At 42.3% G+C, this 17,265-nt stretch overlaps 2 protein-coding genes across 6 annotated transcripts in view; both read left to right on the top strand.

The window, feature by feature from the left end:
• Positions 1–7,485, top strand: part of UTP4 (UTP4 small subunit processome component) — a 34,161-nt gene extending 26,676 nt beyond the window's left edge. For all 3 annotated transcript variants that reach the window (XM_010596770.3, XM_010596771.3, XM_003417045.4), the window contains exons 12-17: positions 64–220; positions 1,744–1,850; positions 2,944–3,039; positions 4,684–4,869; positions 6,319–6,426; positions 7,281–7,485. In XM_010596770.3, the coding sequence (XP_010595072.2) occupies positions 64–220; positions 1,744–1,850; positions 2,944–3,039; positions 4,684–4,869; positions 6,319–6,426; positions 7,281–7,397 (771 nt within the window). In that variant the 3' untranslated portion in view covers positions 7,398–7,485. The remainder of the gene's footprint in view (positions 1–63; positions 221–1,743; positions 1,851–2,943; positions 3,040–4,683; positions 4,870–6,318; positions 6,427–7,280) is intronic.
• Positions 7,486–16,660: 9,175 nt separating this feature from the next.
• The window catches only part of SNTB2 (syntrophin beta 2), a 119,138-nt gene continuing 118,533 nt past the window's right edge, over positions 16,661–17,265 (top strand). For all 3 annotated transcript variants that reach the window (XM_064273854.1, XM_064273853.1, XM_064273852.1), the window contains exon 1: positions 16,661–17,255. In XM_064273854.1, coding sequence (XP_064129924.1) covers positions 16,676–17,255 — 580 coding nt within the window. In that variant the 5' untranslated portion in view covers positions 16,661–16,675. The remainder of the gene's footprint in view (positions 17,256–17,265) is intronic.

Here is a 17,265-nt window from a genome sequence, read left to right as displayed (position 1 = left end):
TTTTCAGAGGCTGTGGGTCTTATTTCTCTTGCTTACTGGCTTTTACTGTTGGTTCTCCCAAAGGTTCCCAAAATGCCAGCATTCCTTCGCTCTGCCCTTCAGATTTTGTTTTCTGAAGACTCCACCAAGCTCTTTGTAGCATCAAATCAAGGATCTTTACATATCATTCAGCTGTTGGAAGGACACTTCAAGCACCTCCATACTTTCCAGCCCCGGTCAGGTGGGAATTGGTAACTAGCCATGGGAGAGACATGTCTGTGTCTAACATGTATCTTTTTTTCCCATTTTGAACCTCATTGTCCTAGCTTCACTAATGCTCTTCCCTGCCTGCAGATACACACTCACTCACATGTTTGCAATTTAAAGTGGGAGGCGATCTCTGGCAAATGAAGATACTTGATGAGATCCAAAATGTTCCTCACACCTACTCTTTTCTCAGTGGGCTTTCAGTTCCTTATTTGGGGCCAAAGAAGTTTCATCATTCTTCTTAACGTTTTGCTAGCAGAGCAAGAAGAAAGTTAAAATCATTGTAATCCTGACACCCAGAAATAACTACCATTAATATTGATGTATTTCCAGTAAGTGTTCATATGTAGGTATTTTGTGGACGTTTTTGTTATGTTGTTGTTATAAAGATGAAGATACCCTTTTGCATGCTGTTTCATTACTTTGTTCATTTAAATCTTAAGTAAATTTTTCCATGTTCTTTGAGAACATGAGTGTGTGAACGAATGTGTATATACCGTTAACTATTACTTAGTTAACTATTAAGGGCTTAGTACCCAGCTTAAGCTGATCTCTGCTGTAGTTTTTGAATACTTCTCGTGGTCCTTCTCCCTTGTCCATTGCCCTGGAGTATAGCTGCTTCACTGTCGTTTAGATGCCATTAGCCAGGAAGGACAACTCTCATTCTCCATAAGCTGCTCCAGAAACAGCAGAAGAAACCTCAGGTTAGGGGTCAGATCAAGTAAGTTGACAGTATTTGTTGAGCACCTATATATTTTTTTTATTAGAGCAAAACCAAACCAAACTCATTGCTGTCAAGTCAGTTACAACTCATAGTGACCCTGTAGACCCTATATGTTATTATTAGGCATTAAAAAACTTTGACTTTTTATCTTGCTTTTAGCACCCCTTAAAATCAGGCTTTGCATTATGCATATAACTTTCTTTCTTCCTCCTCTCTTCATCTCATCTCACTCCTCTTGTAATCAAGCAGGTTTTTTCACAGCCCTCAAACCTGTGTATTGCAGTCCTTGTCATTTATTTTAGCTCATGGTGTTCTCTACCACTGCCTCCATCCTTTTCTACATGTCTTACTATAAAGCTTTCTCATCATTCAGGGGTGTTACATGCAGCACGTGTTTGGCATATAGAATCACTGTCTGATTTTTTTCTTGCCATTTGGTAGGAAAGGAGTTGGAAACAATTAGTTTAAATAATAGATTTTAGTGGTAAATACTACCCTGATTCTCCATTATCATAGTACACAATTTCTTACTCAGGCCTGAGTAAATGACATGTCTAGCTTTATCTCTGTGGCTTTGCTTTACAAGAAAGGTGGCTAATTAAGTAGAAAAAATGGTTAGGTTAACATCTAGAACCTATTTGCAGAACTGTCAAGAAATCTCCCCTCTCAGAGATTTAAAACCCTGATTATCTTATTGGATTTGCCGTCCTCTTCAGAGCAGAACTGGCTGTGAACACTGGGGCAGTTCTGAGACTTCACTTCTGCCTTCACAGGAACTGTGGAGGCCATGTGTCTTTTGGCAGTCAGCCCTGATGGGAAGTGGCTGGCTGCATCAGGTACCAGTGCTGGGGTCCACATCTACAGCCTAAAAGAGCTAAAGGTGAGCACAGGATTTAGTAGTAACAGTTTGCATCATTGTACAGGAGGAAGAAGGCTCTGCAGTTATAAGATTGAAGGCAGATTGGTATGACCTAGAGTACTTTTTTCAATCAAGAATTTTTCTTGTTTTTGGAATACCTTTTTTTTTTTTTTTTACGAGTCTAAATGCTGTATTAGTTTTAATTTATAATATCGAGGTTGTTTGAAAATTTGTAACATTTAAAGTCAGTCAGTGGTAACAGTAAAACCATTTGTGCACAAAAATTTGAAATTAAGGATTTGGGGATGGTGAACCCACATCCAGGTTATTACTATATTTTAAGGAGGTTGGATAGTGGCAAGGAAATTTTGATTTGTATAGATGGATAATTGCAGATACTAACAATTTCCTTTACTACCTTACCTTGCAATCTCAAAGTACTGTTAAACAGAACCAGAAAACTGAAAAAGGAATAACAGTAAAAAGTTTTCACTAATCACTAAATGATATTTGTTATTTAAACATTGAATCACTAATGATCCCTTACAAGTTTTCATCTTTCTCATCATACAAGTCAGGTAAGAACTACCCAAAACTTGCAATAAGTATTAAAAGTTTATAAGACAGCATCAAACTGCAGCATTTAATGGATTTCCCTGTTACTGCATAACTGAACCTGTATCACGCTGTAGCAAGTGCTTGTACTGCACACTTTGAGCCTTGCCTGGTACTTAATGTTCATGTGTATTGGTACACATGCCTTGCAATTGTACGTAAATTTCCATGCCCAGGCATTAATTTCTTTTAAATCCAGGTTACAGCTGTATGTTTCCTGCTCAACGACTTTTTTATAAGCAGTTCATACAGATGTAGAGATAGTAGGAGGGAAAGCTTTTCTCTTTAAATGCTGTCAATTTTCTAAGCAGTTAAATGTATATTTTTTTAAAAAAAGGAAGTTTATCGTGTGGGGAAATGCCTAAAGTTTGTGAGACTTCTCTCAGAACCTTTGAGTTCCAAGGAAAATTACTGAAAAACAACTGACCTAGACCATCCAGTCTTTCTTGCAGGAAAGTGCCGTATAGAGTTGCTTCTCAGGTCTCTTATTTATTCCCAGGCTTACTGCACAGTACCTGCTTACAATTTCCCTGTTACTGCTCTGGCCATCGCCCCCAATACCAACAACCTTGTCATTGCTCATTCCGACCAGCAGGTAAAAGACTTTCCAGTGCTTTCTAATTCCTTTGTGCCAGATAGTAACCTTTCCAGGTTGAGATAGTGACAATTTTGAAAGCGATTTCTTTGAAGATGGTAGAGTATATAAAGGTAGTTTTCTCATGTGAAGTAAAGCTGCCAGGTATAGCCTGGGCTCGACACAGGCAGCAATATGCTTTGACTTGATGGGTGCAGTTTGAATGACAAGCACTGAAGCATAGGAACATGGAGGAATTGTTGCATAATACTGATTGTTTTAGACTAGAGATGACACGGGCTTAGGTGTCAAGCTGGATATGAGATGAAACCAGATTTTGAGAGTTGAAAGTTACTAAATGATTATATAATTCGACTTCACTTTTGCAGATCAGGAAATCAGGCCATAGTGAAAGGGTTTGAAAGGGCAGGTACCTAATCTCAGCCGAAACTAAGGTCTGTAACCTAGTGCTTTTTCCATACCAAGTTAACTAATTGTAAGGAGATTTTAAAATACTGTCTTCTGTGGAACATGTTATGAAAGCATAGACATTTGTACGTCCTCATCTATAAAATGGGGATGATAATATCTACTTACTGAGCTGTTGTGAGGATTAAATGTGATTTCGGAAGCACATTTAATTAGGCTACTAGGCAAGATAGTAGATGTGTACTGCTTTGAATAGCAGTTCTTACACTCACAGGTATACACGCTATATCAAAAAAAATGGAATCTGTCATTTCAGTTTCATGGATTTTTGTCCTTGACCAAAGACTGAGAGGTCATTGAAGCCAGATCCTTGCCTTTGTAACAGATATCAATCATGTCCACCCAATACCTTTTACTGGCATTTGGTCCCTTAAGTGCTTCTGTTATTAAAACTTGTTGGAAGTTTTTTTACCTGCCAGAGTAGCAGAGATCTAAGAGTTGATAAGACATTGTTGTAAGGGCACAGGGAACCAGCTCTTGTACATTGCATAAATTAGCACAATCTCTTTGGAGGACATTTTGGCAGTGTTTAAAAAAATTGAAAATCAACAGACTTTGATTCAGAAGTTCCAGTTCAAAGAGTTCTTTCTACAGATACATTTGCAGTTGTGCAAAAAGACATATGTATAGAGATAATTCATTGCAACCTTGTTTGTAGTAGCCAAAGAATGGGAATAACCTAAATGTCTTTGACGAGACTAGATAAGCAAATCGTATCTGTAAAGTGAGTAGACTATTGTTCTCTTTAAAAGGCTTTGAAAGGGGCATGATTGGTTTATATATATGGTGATGTGGGTCAATCTCCATGATATGATACTAAGTGAAAAAACAAAACAAGGTGCAGAGCAGTTTGTATCGTGTGCATAAAATACCTCTGAAAAGATTTAAACAGCAAAAAAGAAGGCTATTCTTGTCCTGAGGAAGGGAGGAGTCAAGATTGGAGGGTGACTTTTCTCTGTAAGTCTTTTTATATTGTTGGAATTCCAATTTTATTTTTCTGTATTTACCTTAAAAAAATTTTTTTTTAATTTAAAAAACAAAGTGGCGGGAAAGCAAAAGACTGAATATGATGCTGATAAAGTCTTTATAGATATTTTCTGGTTACGGATGAGAGGATACTCTTCTGGTCTTCCTGGGCACCAGCCTGCGTTTGCTCTGAATCATATTCTTCTCCAGGTATTTGAGTACAGCATCCCAGACAAACAGTATACAGAGTGGAGCCGGGCCATCCAGAAGCAGGGGTTTCATCACCTTTGGCTCCAAAGGGATACTCCCATCACACACATCAGTTTTCATCCCAAAAGACCAACGCACATCCTTCTCCATGATGCCTACATGTTCTGCATCATCGACAAGTCGTTGGTGAGTCTTGCACCACTACCACCTATCCATAACCCACCAAATCTCCTCTACTTAGGAGTCTTTAAGTTCCAAAAGCAACAAGGACAATAGGAAAGACCATCAGAATAAAGTTCCTGGTATATTCTATGGAGGAAAGGAACTTCTGTTTTATACATTTCCTCATTTCCGTTCCCACACTCTTGAGGCTCTCAGGGAAGGGGCAGACAATTCTTTACTGGTTTTTGCTGACTTGACTATTTCTCTACTTTGCCTATGAGCACATAAACTTAATTGGGAAAGTGACTGGGTCAGTGACCTTCCGTGGGGAATACCATTGATTTGGCTAAATCACTTTCAACTTTGCACTCCTGCCCTGGGATGACCGAATAATGAAATTTCATTAAAGGAGATTGGCAGTGAGGTTTTGACCATTTAATGCCCCTTGATTGAGTATACTGAAACACTGCAGGGTTGAGGAATTGGTCTTAATGTCTTGAAAAAAGCCCAGCTGGGAAAATTCCATTCTTCACGGCTGTGATATAGGTGGGATGTGAGCGTTTTCTTCAATTTTAGATTCCAGCCTCTTTGCCAGCTGCTGCATTGATTCACCCCAAATTTACATGTCTTTTTTGGGCAGGCATTTTTTTTCCTAGGTGCATTGTAAGCTGTGGTCATGCACACGATGCGTTTTGGACTTAGCTTACAACCAGCACATGGTGTTTTGGTATCTCTGTGGAGGAGGGGGTGGATGAAACAGGGGAGAGCAGCAGATGGCTTTAAAGGTGATGTGTCACTGGAACGCATCTCATGGGTCCTGCGTCCTCTGGGTGTGGGAAGCGGAACTGGTTGGCAACTGCCTTCTGTGGGATGAGCGTTACAGGAAGGACCCCTCCCACTCCCTTTGCCTCTTTGTAAGTCAGCCCAGATCATTTTTCCCAAGCGTTGGTGATAAGTTCATCACTTCCTCATGCTGGGCAGCGCTGTTTCCCAAGGAAGTCAGAGATGAAATACCATTTGCTTGGCAAGAGGCTGTCTCTTGAGGTGTCAGTGACATTAGTGGGGGTGGTTTGTGTTGAAGCTTCGTCTGAGGAGAACTTTAGTCACTTGGCCAGTCTGCAGTCTGAGTGGAAGAGAGTCTAGAAAACATAGAACCTGTGTGGGCAGAGTTCCTGCACATGTCAATTTGTTCCTTTCTGACAAAGTGTTATTGATGAGACTGACCAGGAGCCCCAGCTGGGCCCTTTGATCTTGTTGGCATGGAGTGCCAAGCTCTCTTTTGCCTCATACTCCCAATCTCTATGGTGTGGCTGGAAGAGGGTCTACAGTTCTCTTCCTGAAGTGAGGAGATTCATGGAAGCAGTGAGTATAATATGATTAGAAAATGGGGTTTGCCTGAAAAATCCCTACAGTCTTTGGCCCGTAGAAGTCCAATAAAATAGTGATTTAAACAGTATGTTTTTGTCTTTTTAGCCTCTTCCAAATGACAGAACCTTACTCTACAGTCCAGTTTCTCTCACAAATGAATCAGATGTCAGGAGGCGTACAGCCCATGCCTTTAAAATTTCTAAGAAATATAAGGTAAGACATGTTTTCTTGCATTCTGGAGAGTTGATTACTTCTGATGTTATGAAAATGTAGTAAGCTTCACAACAGGAAGACAATAGTACCTTTGCTTTGCAGAGAACCTGGTTTTGAAAAGACAAGTTTAACTTCTCTGAGGTTGTCTGTTCTTTAAGTCTGTAGTTCATCGTTCTTGTCTCAGTACATTGAGGCAGGCACGTCATACTTAGCCAAAATGAAATACCTAGGCAGTGAGAAATGATGTTGGAATTCAGTTGGGGTCTTTGTTTCTGTTAAAGCTGACTTTTAAATTTGAATTCTGGTTGAAGAATCTTCCCCAAGATAAATTGGAAACAAAAACGAAAGTCATTGAATTTATTATGACTTTCCCCTTTCTGGGCTAGGCTTTTACTGTATACAAAACAAGTATCTGTTGAGTTTAGGGTACTACAGGTATTTGGGGTCCCAGAACATCTTTCCAAGAATTGCAATAATTATTTTTAAAAGGAGGTAGTGTCCGTGTAAATTGTTCCAGTGTCATTAGCTTCTTGATGCATTTGTCACTTGCCAGCTGTGAAGAATTTGGGCCCCAAAATCCTTGGCATTGATTCCTAAGAAATTAGAGAATTACAGATTTTTCTGTGCACGAAAACATGAAAAATCCCATTGAAGTCTTTTATGAATAACTCAATTAAAAGCTCCCAACCTTTCTAAGCATTTTGAGTCCTAGGTCAGGAGAGACTGTCAGAGGTTTAGGTAACTCCAGCCTCGAACTATACAGAACACCTTTTAGGCCAAGTGAGTCTAGTCAGGATTACCCCTGGAACTTGTGAAAATCCTGATAGAATCATTATCATCTCTCCAACCTGCAGCCTCTCCTCTTCATGGAACTTTTGGATGAAAGAACACTGGTGGCAGTAGAGAGGCCCCTGGATGACATCATTGCACAGCTCCCACCACCTATCAAAAAGAAGAAATTTGGGACTTAAAACAGGGCACTGCCTGTGCCCTTCCTTGTACTGTCTACCCTGTTTCTTTTCACAAATCATGATAATAAAACAAAGTTATTCTTTAGGACTAGTCATTACAAATGTTATCTTCCAAAATAATGGACAGTGATTGCTCTTCATTGAACAAAAGTGAACAGAAACTCTAAGGCATTTGTAGCTAGGATAATGTTCCAAGTAGCTACAAACTCATCAAAATTTGTTAGGGTCCTATTTGTTCTTTAGACCACAATCTCAGAAAATAGTTGCCCTCTATTCCCTAACACATGCCTAAGACAACAGAGAGCTGATGACCTTCACTGTCTGCCAGCCTCCAGCCGATGGAAAGGCGTGGGAACCTGCCCAGCATTGCCCTAGAGGGCAGGGAACAGTGCTTGCTTATTCAAGATAGCCTAACTACCAATAACAATGATCATCCTTAGTGTTTAAGGAAGATTTCAACTGCAGCATTATAAGGGAGTGCTCTATCTAAAAAATAAATTCCTTTGACCTTTGACAGCCAGCTTTTATACACACACACACACACACACACACACACACACACACGCACACACACACATGTATATATATGTTTATAATTTTAATCAGGCTTTGGGGTGTCAGTCTTATAACAGCTTTTCACGTGTTATATGGCATTTTCAAAAGTCAAGGAAACATTGGGCAGGGATTTCATTAGGGAGTAGGAGTAGAGATCTCTGTCCTTTTCTACCTGCTTTGATTTTTTTATTCCCATGGGGAGTTGTCAACTGACTAGTTTTAATGTGAACTTTTAAATTAGAAAGTGAAGAACCACAGTTAACCTGAACTGAGCAGGTAGATTTCTTCCCCATTTCAGTGGATTAATTCTGTTGCATACCTATTGAGACCCAGTATGTGTGGCATTGTTGTTTTTTGGTTGGAGGACTGCGATACGGGCAGAGAAGCGTGTGGATTCTGATGACAACGTGAGTGAAGTGCTGATAAAAAAATTTTTTAGCTGAGATGAACCCCACCTTCCAGTCTGGAAGGAAAAAAATGTCAGAATTTAAGGTAGATGTGTGGGAAGGGAATTAACAAGTGATAAGAAAAACAAGAGCCCAATGATTTAAAACATACAGCCTATTTCAGGTTTGGTAAGAGGGAACAGATACAACAAGGTTTACAATGGAAGCAACTTACCTCTACCCTATCTGTTTAGGTTTTCACAGTGAGTGACAGGAGCAGTTTAAACAAGAAGCTGTAACTTTTTAGGTCATCTGTCATAGCTTTCCTTTCCTCTTAAGTAAATGTCTCTCCGCGAGTAAGGCAGTATTCTCCCAGTCTGCATTAGATGGGCATTTCAACCTGTTCAGTAGGCCAGAAGATGTTTTAGGTCCTCATTTGTGTGATTTCAGGAGCCTTAGTAGGAGCCCTGGTGGTGCAGTGGTTAAGCGCCCAGCTGCTAACCGAAAGGTCAGCAGTTGGAACCCACCAGCGGCTGTGAGGGAAAAAGATGTAGTAGTCTGCTTCCATTAAAGATTTATAGCCTTGGAAATCCTATGGGGCGATTTCACTCTTCTGTAGAGTCACTGTGAGTTGGAATTGACTCAACAGCAGTGGGTTTGATTTAGTTGGTGGTGTGGTGGTTAAGCGTTCAGCTGCTAACTGAAAGGTCAGCAGTTTGAACCCACCAGCCGCTTTGCAGGAGAAAGATGTGGCAGTCTGCTTCTGTAAAGGGTACAGTGCTGGAAACTCTATGGGGCAGTTCTACTCTGTCCTATAGAGACATCTGAGTCTGAATTGATACAACAGCAACAGGTTTTGTTGGTTTGTTCAAGTCACTGATCGACAATCGAGGTTTGTAACCAGAGAAGCTGCTGTTAGATGCCATTTAGTTGGTTCCAGCTCATACTAGAAGAAAACACTGCCTGCTCCTGCCGCATCTTCACAGTCATTGCTGTTTGAGCCCATTGTTGGGAGCCACTGTGCCAGTCTATCTCCCTTAGGGTCTTCTTTTTTGCTTATCCTTTACCAAGCATGATGTCCTTCTCCAGGGATTGGTCCCTCCTGATAACACGTCCAAAGATCATGAGGTGAAGTCTTGCCATCCTTGCTTTTAAGGAGCATTCTGGCTGTACTTTTTCCAAGACAGTTTCAATGGTTCTTCTGACAGTCCATGGTGTATTCAGTATTCTTCACCAACACTTGTAATTCAGAGGCATCAATTTTTCTTTGGTCTTCCTTATTCATTGTGATTGAAAACACCGTGGCTTAGGTCAGGTGCACCTTAATCCTCAGAGTGACATCTTTACTTTTTAACACTTTAAAGAGGTCTTCTGCAGATTTGCCCAATGCAAAACATCATTTGATTTCTTGACTCTTCTTCCGTGGATATTGAGAGAGAGGCTAGGATGCCTTAAATATTAACCCACTTGCTTTTCACTGGCTGTAGAGCTATAAATTCAGAGAATCCTTACCAGCTGGAGTGTAGTTTAATGGTTGACCTAACCTTAAATGTATAAAACCTTGTGGGTTGTGGAGGGTGTAATTCTGACAAGACAGCTCACAGACTATCTGGGTGAAGAAGTAAAACTTGTGAAAGCAGAAAACATTCCTTTGTAACTTTTCCAGCCAGTGATTTGGACTTCCATAAATGGCATGGGAAGTAAGAGCTCTGGGCCTTGAAATATTTCCTAACTGGAAAACTTTGAATACAAATAAAACAAACAGGGGGAAGTTAGAGAAATTGGGGAACGGGAAAACAAACTGGTATTAAATAAGAGGAACACTTCAGTGCATGTGTTTCAGGATGTTTTTACTTTTGAGATTTGTCTAATTTAGATGTTTAAAATAGTTTTACCTTTGGCATTATGCTTCTGTTTGGGACATTTTGCAGGCTGCTGCTCATACTTGAATTCCACAGAAAAGTTTTGATCTGCGGCAGCCTGGGAAAGGTCTTATTTTGCAAGCCTTATGCAAATGCTTTAAAAATTCACTTTTCTTAATATTGTTGTCAGTGATCTGATCCCTGAATGGATACTTCACACTTTACTGAGGAAATTCTGCAAACTAGACTGAGAAGACTAAATCTTGGAATGCTGGAAGAAAGAGACCATCTAGCTTTGGTTTTTTTTTCAAAAATTTTTTTTTTAAGCATCAAAATTTCCTTTAAATGGAACTTTATTCTAAACTGTAATATATGGTACAGAGAGTAATTGAGATGTTCTGGTTGTTGGGGTAGGAAAGGAGGAAGTGGGAGTATGTGAAAGAATCCCTGTGACTTTTGTCCTGATTTTTCATACAAGGAAACAGACGTAGAGGTGATTTTTCATGGTCACACAGTGATTTGTTAGAGGTCAATGTGGCATTATGGTTATTCTCCCACTGTCTCTTGGTCATCCCATAAGTATGGTACACAAAGGCCTGGTACATAAAGGATTTTAAATTTCATAAGGTGAGGGAAGGTGTTTAAGCATTTCTTGTTCTGAATGAGTACTTGCTTTATAATACTGAGTTACGTGGGCAGTCTTTTGTGTTAATCACACAGTGTTGGAATGAAAAACCTTGTTCATTTTCTCCTAGTGTTCCTGTGGCAGTGTTTCTTAGGGTTAATTCTTGGGAGTGGAATGGCTAGCTCATAGCGTGCCCACCTTGTTTCGCTTTTAATTGGTGCAGCCAAATTGCCCTTTGGAGTGACTAGATTCCTATCAGCAGTGTTTGAAATAATTCATTTCCTTACACATTGCCAACGTATTGGTAGACTTTAATTTTAGCTCATCTAATAGGTGAAAATAGTATTCTATTTGTTTCCCTGCTATTAATGAGGTTGCCCACTTCTTTATGTTTTCAGGCCATTTGGTTAATTGTGTAAATTGTCTGTCTATTCATAATCTTTTCCCTGTTTCTCCTAATGTGTTGTCTTTTTTTTTTCATATTTTAAGGTATTTTATGATCTAGGCCAGTGCTGTCCACTAGAACTTTCTGTGAAGTTGGGGATATTCTATATCTGTGCTGTCTAATAAGGTGGCACCCACACATGGCTATTGGGCTTATAATATGGCTAGTGTGACTGAGGAATTTTTAATTTTGTATAATTTTGATTATATTTAAATAGCCACATGCAGCTAGTGGCTGCCCTATTGACAGCAGAGATCTAGGTATTAAGGCTTAGCTTTGTGTTAATCCTTTGTTTTTAGATGAAAGATACGGTCTCAGCCCTCAAAGACTTCACAGCCTAGTTGGGGAGAGAGATGAGTAAATCAGTGATGCCCTGTTAGAGGTGAGCACAGAGAAGGGGCACCTAACAAGTAGGGTTAGGGGGTAGGGTTGGAGGTGGGAGGTAGCTAGCAAGGTGAAAGAGGGAGGAAAAGAGGCATTCCTGGAACGTTCTCAGTGCAAAGGCCTGAAGCAAGAGAGAGTATAGCGTGTTCAAGAAACTGCCAGTAGTTCCATGTGGTTAAAACATAGGATACATTGGAAATGGAGGAAAATGAAGCTGAAGGGGCTGGCAGGACCTACCATTCTGCTGAGATTATGCTTGTCTCAAAATCAGAAAAGCTGGCCTCAGAAGGGTGATAGCTTCCCTAGGTGATAGTGACAGAACCAGGAGAACCACGTGAGATTCATAGAAAAGCTAAGAGTAGAGCAGTTTCCATAGAGGGAAGCTAAGTGGTTTAGAAAATTGTACAGAAAAGATAAGTAGATTTGGATATAGAGCCCTTAAGTCAACGTGTAGTGAGAGACAGAACCAGTTAGAGGTGGGCCTTGAAGTCTGTAGTTAAGAATTCTCATTCAGTGGAACACATAGTTGTGAGTCATTCACAGATCCAAAGTAAAAATGATTGTATACATAAGGGGCAGAAAAGACTGGATGTTGGGGAGGCCAAAAAACAGGCTATTGTGTAGGTTCTTGACAGGGTCCATTGATGGGTGTCAGGGGCTTTGTGAGCCCCCAAGGTTGAATGCATGTGAGTGTGCATTTGTCTGAGGAGAGCATCCACCACATACAGCTGATTCCCAGAGAAGTTCATGATCACCCAAATTGGCTATTGCATTAACCTACTCAGGAGAGATTGTGTAATTTCTGTGCCTCTCAAGAAAAAACACTGGTGATTTTCCATAGCTAAGTGAATTCAGTGAAACTAACCTTCTGCTTAGTATGTCCTTGCTAATATTTTCCTAAAAAGAAAGTCACAACGCTACAAAACTGTCACCAGCTGCTTCTCATTAGGAATGTGGTTAGCAGATGTGGTTTGTCATAGTCATAATGCATGAGATAGTTAATCCATTTTTGAGGGTTTCAGATGGATAGTGATTTATCTTGGCGGGATGAATTTCTAAAAATGTGTTTGCATCAGCTAAAGGATAAATGCAACTTTTCCTCTTTCACTTCATGTTTGATGCTGGAGAAAAAATAGATTTTAGGGTATTTCTCCCTGAAGGCAAAGTTGTACTGTCCATTGAAAGGGACAGCTGATTTCAGTGTCTTCTAATTGAAGAACAGTTATACGTGGGTAATTTTTCAAAGTTGGGTATTGGCTATTTCACAGCTTATTTCTCCCTTTAGCCTCTTCTTTAATAGTAATTGAGCGGCTCTTGGTTTTTTTTCCTCTGGCATCTAGCCGCCTTTGTGGTAGTGACCTTCAGGCTTTTTCAAGGCTGCTATTTTGCCTGGGGCCCTCCTTCCTTACGAAATTACACAACACTCAAACCTTGGAACTAGCCCCAGACCCACTAATTCTTTCCTTTGGCGGACTCTTGGCAATATATATTCCCTTTCAGTTGAAGTGTAGCTTTATATGAGATCTGTTTGTCACTGAAATTAATTTGGCTCTTTGCCCTTTAATCCTGGAATCAAATGGCATTATGGCAGACTCAATCCTAGGTAAAGTGTAGACTCTCAAGAGTTTCTACCAAAGGTTTTATTGTCGCTACTGCTGAAGGTCGATAGGTAATAACAGCAACAGATACTTTTTATATGGCTGCCACTGTGGTAAGCACTTTGAATCCTCATCATCCCACTCAACCCTCACAACCACCCTTAGAGACAAGTTATCTGAATTTTTCCCAAGAAGAGACTAGGCCTGTGACCTCAGCCTCTTGCCCATTGTCATATATTTGGTAAATGGCCAAACCACAATTTGAACCTTGTGCTCTTATTTACCATGCTATACTCTATGAGGGAGATGAAAAAAGGCCGCTCTTCCCACCTTCCCCTCAAACCATACGGTTTAAGGAGGCATAGAATCAGAGCCTGAGTCACAGATTGTAAAATGAAATTATGGAACTGACAGAGTGAATCTAACTCCCTCATTTTAAATAGCAACGATCCCTGCCTCATTCTGAGAAATAGTAAGACAACAGTTTGAGCAGAGAATAGATGTTGATAGGTGACGGGAATGAAAAGTTATTAAGAATGAACTCAGCCATTTGCTTTTTTCAGAGGTAGATAAAATAGCGTGCCTGTTTAAAGAATTTTCTGAGCTTGTCTCACTGTCCTCAAGAAACTGTGGAAACAGAGATGTACTCTTTACTTCAGATGTCATTATTCACAATAAGCGGATACTTCACTACTTGAGATTTCCTAGATGGTAATTTTCACTCTGCAAGGAACCAATAACCTTCAGAGGTGTTATTTGAAGATACTACATCACAAGAGGCACTCAATTTCAATCATTCACATGTTTAATGAGTTCCTTCTGTATGAGACAATATGCTTGGAATAGTGGGGTATAAAAATAAGTCAATGGGTGGTCCCTGCCCTCCTGTAGTTTATAATTTATTTGGGCACATGGGCCAGGCATAGGGGAAAAAATCATTCAAAGGAAAAATCCCAACCAACTGAGTAGTCAGGGAAAGCTGGGATGAGATCTTGCTATGAGGGAAAGAGGTCCAAGGGGACAAGAGATGTTTGGAAGATTCAGGCTGCAATGTGAAAAGGCATTGGGGAACACTGATTGGGTGGTGAGTTTGGCAAATCTGAAAGTAGTAATGACAATGTTGAAAAGTTAATTTGGGTTCTGTTGGAGGGTCTTATACCTTGGGAGTTGTATGGATAAGTTAAAAACATTTTTAAGGAAAAATCTCCATGTAATCCAAAAAGCAATCTCCATAACCTTCCTATCTACTCCCAAGGTTAAATATTTTGTTTTATAACTGGCTATCTTATATAAGTGCTCTCACTTACTTTTAGTTGGATGATCTATGACTTCCTCCAATTCTATTGACCAAAAAGGTCTTGATACTCTTGGAAAGAATTTCCAGCACTTCCCTTTGCTAATAAAGGCGTCCTCAAGTGCCCATCCCCTGGGTGATTACGTATGCAAGAGTTAAAAATAGTGCTCAGACTCTAAGGAATCAGGTGCCAAGCGTTCTCTATTAAGCAGAAATTTCACATAACTCAGGCCTCCGGGGACTCATGCCTCAACTGGAGCAGAGCCAGAAGTGTCTGTGACTGCAGGTGCACTTGGGCACATCAGGACGTGCTGGAACAGTAAGCTGGCCTCACTGCAATTGATTTTAGGAGAGGGCTGGAGGGTTGAGCTTTTGCTGACATTTGCAGCTTGGAAAATCCTACCCCCCTAATTCCAAAAAGGATTCTGCTCTAATGATTTTTCGGGAAGATACTTTTCTCATTTTGGATTCTTTCTTCAGTTGGGCTCTCGGTGCTTCCCAGCCTCTATTTTTGTTGTTTTAATTCCTGGTATGTGAGGTTTTTTGGAAGCTTCTGCCCACACATGAATGTGCATTTATAGAGTGGTGCATGAACACAGCTTATGAGCCTCAGCATGCACTTCATGAACAAGCAGGTGTACAGCCCCTTTTATAGAAATTGGTGCACACTCCCTCTGCTTACCTCTACTTCTTGAAGTGAAAATGTGGGGTTTCACTTTTGATGCTGAAGGAAAGTTAGAGGGCACCTTGACCCCATGTTTTTAATGAAAGCTCTCTTTCTCAGCTGTGTGATTTCTGGGCCCTCATTTTTAATAGTCCAGGTATATAGTGAAAACACTGGACCAAGAGGCTGGGAGGCCTGAGTTGTCTGTACTTCCTCACTGGGGACTTTGGACCAGAGTTTTTGGCTCTCTGGGCCTCAGTTTCTTCAGCTTTTTAGCCCATGAAGCTGGAAGAGCCTGTGGATTGAATCATTCGTGTCTTTGGATACAAGCGGTTGCAGGCTCTGCAGCGTGCACAGTAGTGGTTGTGGCTTTTGTCCCTGGAATGTCTGTGAATTGAATGGAAGCCAAAACTTACCTTGGAACTCTGGTGGCACAGTGGTTAAGTGCTACAGCTACCAACCAAAAGATTGTGAGTTTGAATCCACCAGTTGCTCCTTGGAAACTCTGAAAACTTAAGAGACCAAATTTTGCATAGTTTCTGAGAATGCCCATCTACACTTTCCCCAGCAGAAGGCCATGGCCCCGAGGCTAAGAAAGTCAGATCTACAAAGTCAAGTCCAAACTCTTCGTTGTTAGATTATATGAGGCTTTTCACGCTCACGCTCTCACCTCCACTGACTTCATATTGGAATCACGGCTTCTTAAATAACCACCATTCTGCAAATATCTTTGAGGCCTACCTATTGTGGCTACTGGGCTGAAGAAGACATGGCACCTTCTTGCATTACAGGCAAGTAAACTGGTAATTGCAAAGCAGAGTAACAAATGCTTAGGTTCCTGCCTCTGGACCTTTGGTAATTTTCCTCATGCTTGAGGGTTCATTCTCCATTGTCACCTCTGTGACGCCTACCCCAGGCTGAACCAAATGTTCCTTCCACTCTGCTCTTGGGGCGTTTCCTACATGTCACTAACCACATACTATCGCAACTAGCTGGTTGGTTATGGGTTTTCCTCTCCCCCTAGACCGCGAGCTGTCAGCTGTGGTATGTTTTATTCAGCTTATCTCCTGGACCTCAGAAGGTGTCCAAGCACAGGGCGGAGCTATCAGTAAATACGGAATGAACCAATCAACGCAAGAATAAACATGCGACTCAGACCTTACAGGCTTACAAAGTACTTCTCGAAGCTGATGTTGCTTTCTGTGCCCAGGCAGCTCCTGGGGACTGCACGGTAGAGGTCAGGGGTTGAGGGGCGCTCGGGCTGGCTGCCCACGTCCGATGAAGGGAAAGGGACCGGATTCCCGGCAACTTCTCACCTTCCGGAAGCAGCTCCGCCGGCCTCTCTCCGCCCCCACCCCGGAAGGTGGGCGTGGCCTCTCATGAATAATGAATCACCCCGGGGGGGGAGGGGCCGGACCCGCCCCCTCGGGCGGGAAGGGGGAAGCGCCAAGGCTGCCTGACTGGAATGAGGGTAGCTGCGGCGACTGCGGCGGCGGGAGCGGGGCCGGCCATGGCGGTGTGGACGCGGGCCACCAAAGCGGGGCTGGTGGAGCTGCTGCTGAGAGAGCGCTGGGTCCGGGTGGTGGCCGAGCTGAGCGGCGAGAGCCTGAGCCTGACGGGCGACGCCGCGGCGGCCGAGTCCGAGCCCGCTCTGGGGCCGGCGGCGGCCGACTTCAACGGCCTCCCGAACGGCGGCGGAGCCGGCGACTCGCTGCCCGGGAGCCCGAGCCGCGGCCTGGGCCCCCCGAGCCCGCCGGCGCCGCCACGGGGCTCGGCGGGCGAGGCGGGCGCGTCGCCGCCCGTGCGCCGGGTGCGAGTGGTGAAGCAGGAGGCGGGCGGCCTGGGCATCAGCATCAAGGGCGGCCGCGAAAACCGGATGCCGATCCTCATCTCCAAGATCTTCCCGGGGCTGGCGGCCGACCAGAGCCGGGCGCTGCGGCTGGGCGACGCCATCCTGTCGGTGAACGGCACTGACCTGCGCCAAGCCACCCACGACCAGGCCGTGCAGGCGCTGAAGCGCGCGGGCAAGGAGGTGCTGCTGGAGGGTGAGCGGGG

Source organism: Loxodonta africana, chromosome 21, assembly GCF_030014295.1.
Source record: "Loxodonta africana isolate mLoxAfr1 chromosome 21, mLoxAfr1.hap2, whole genome shotgun sequence".
Classification (NCBI taxonomy): domain Eukaryota; kingdom Metazoa; phylum Chordata; class Mammalia; order Proboscidea; family Elephantidae; genus Loxodonta; species Loxodonta africana.
This window is presented reverse-complemented; position numbering and strand designations above follow the sequence as displayed.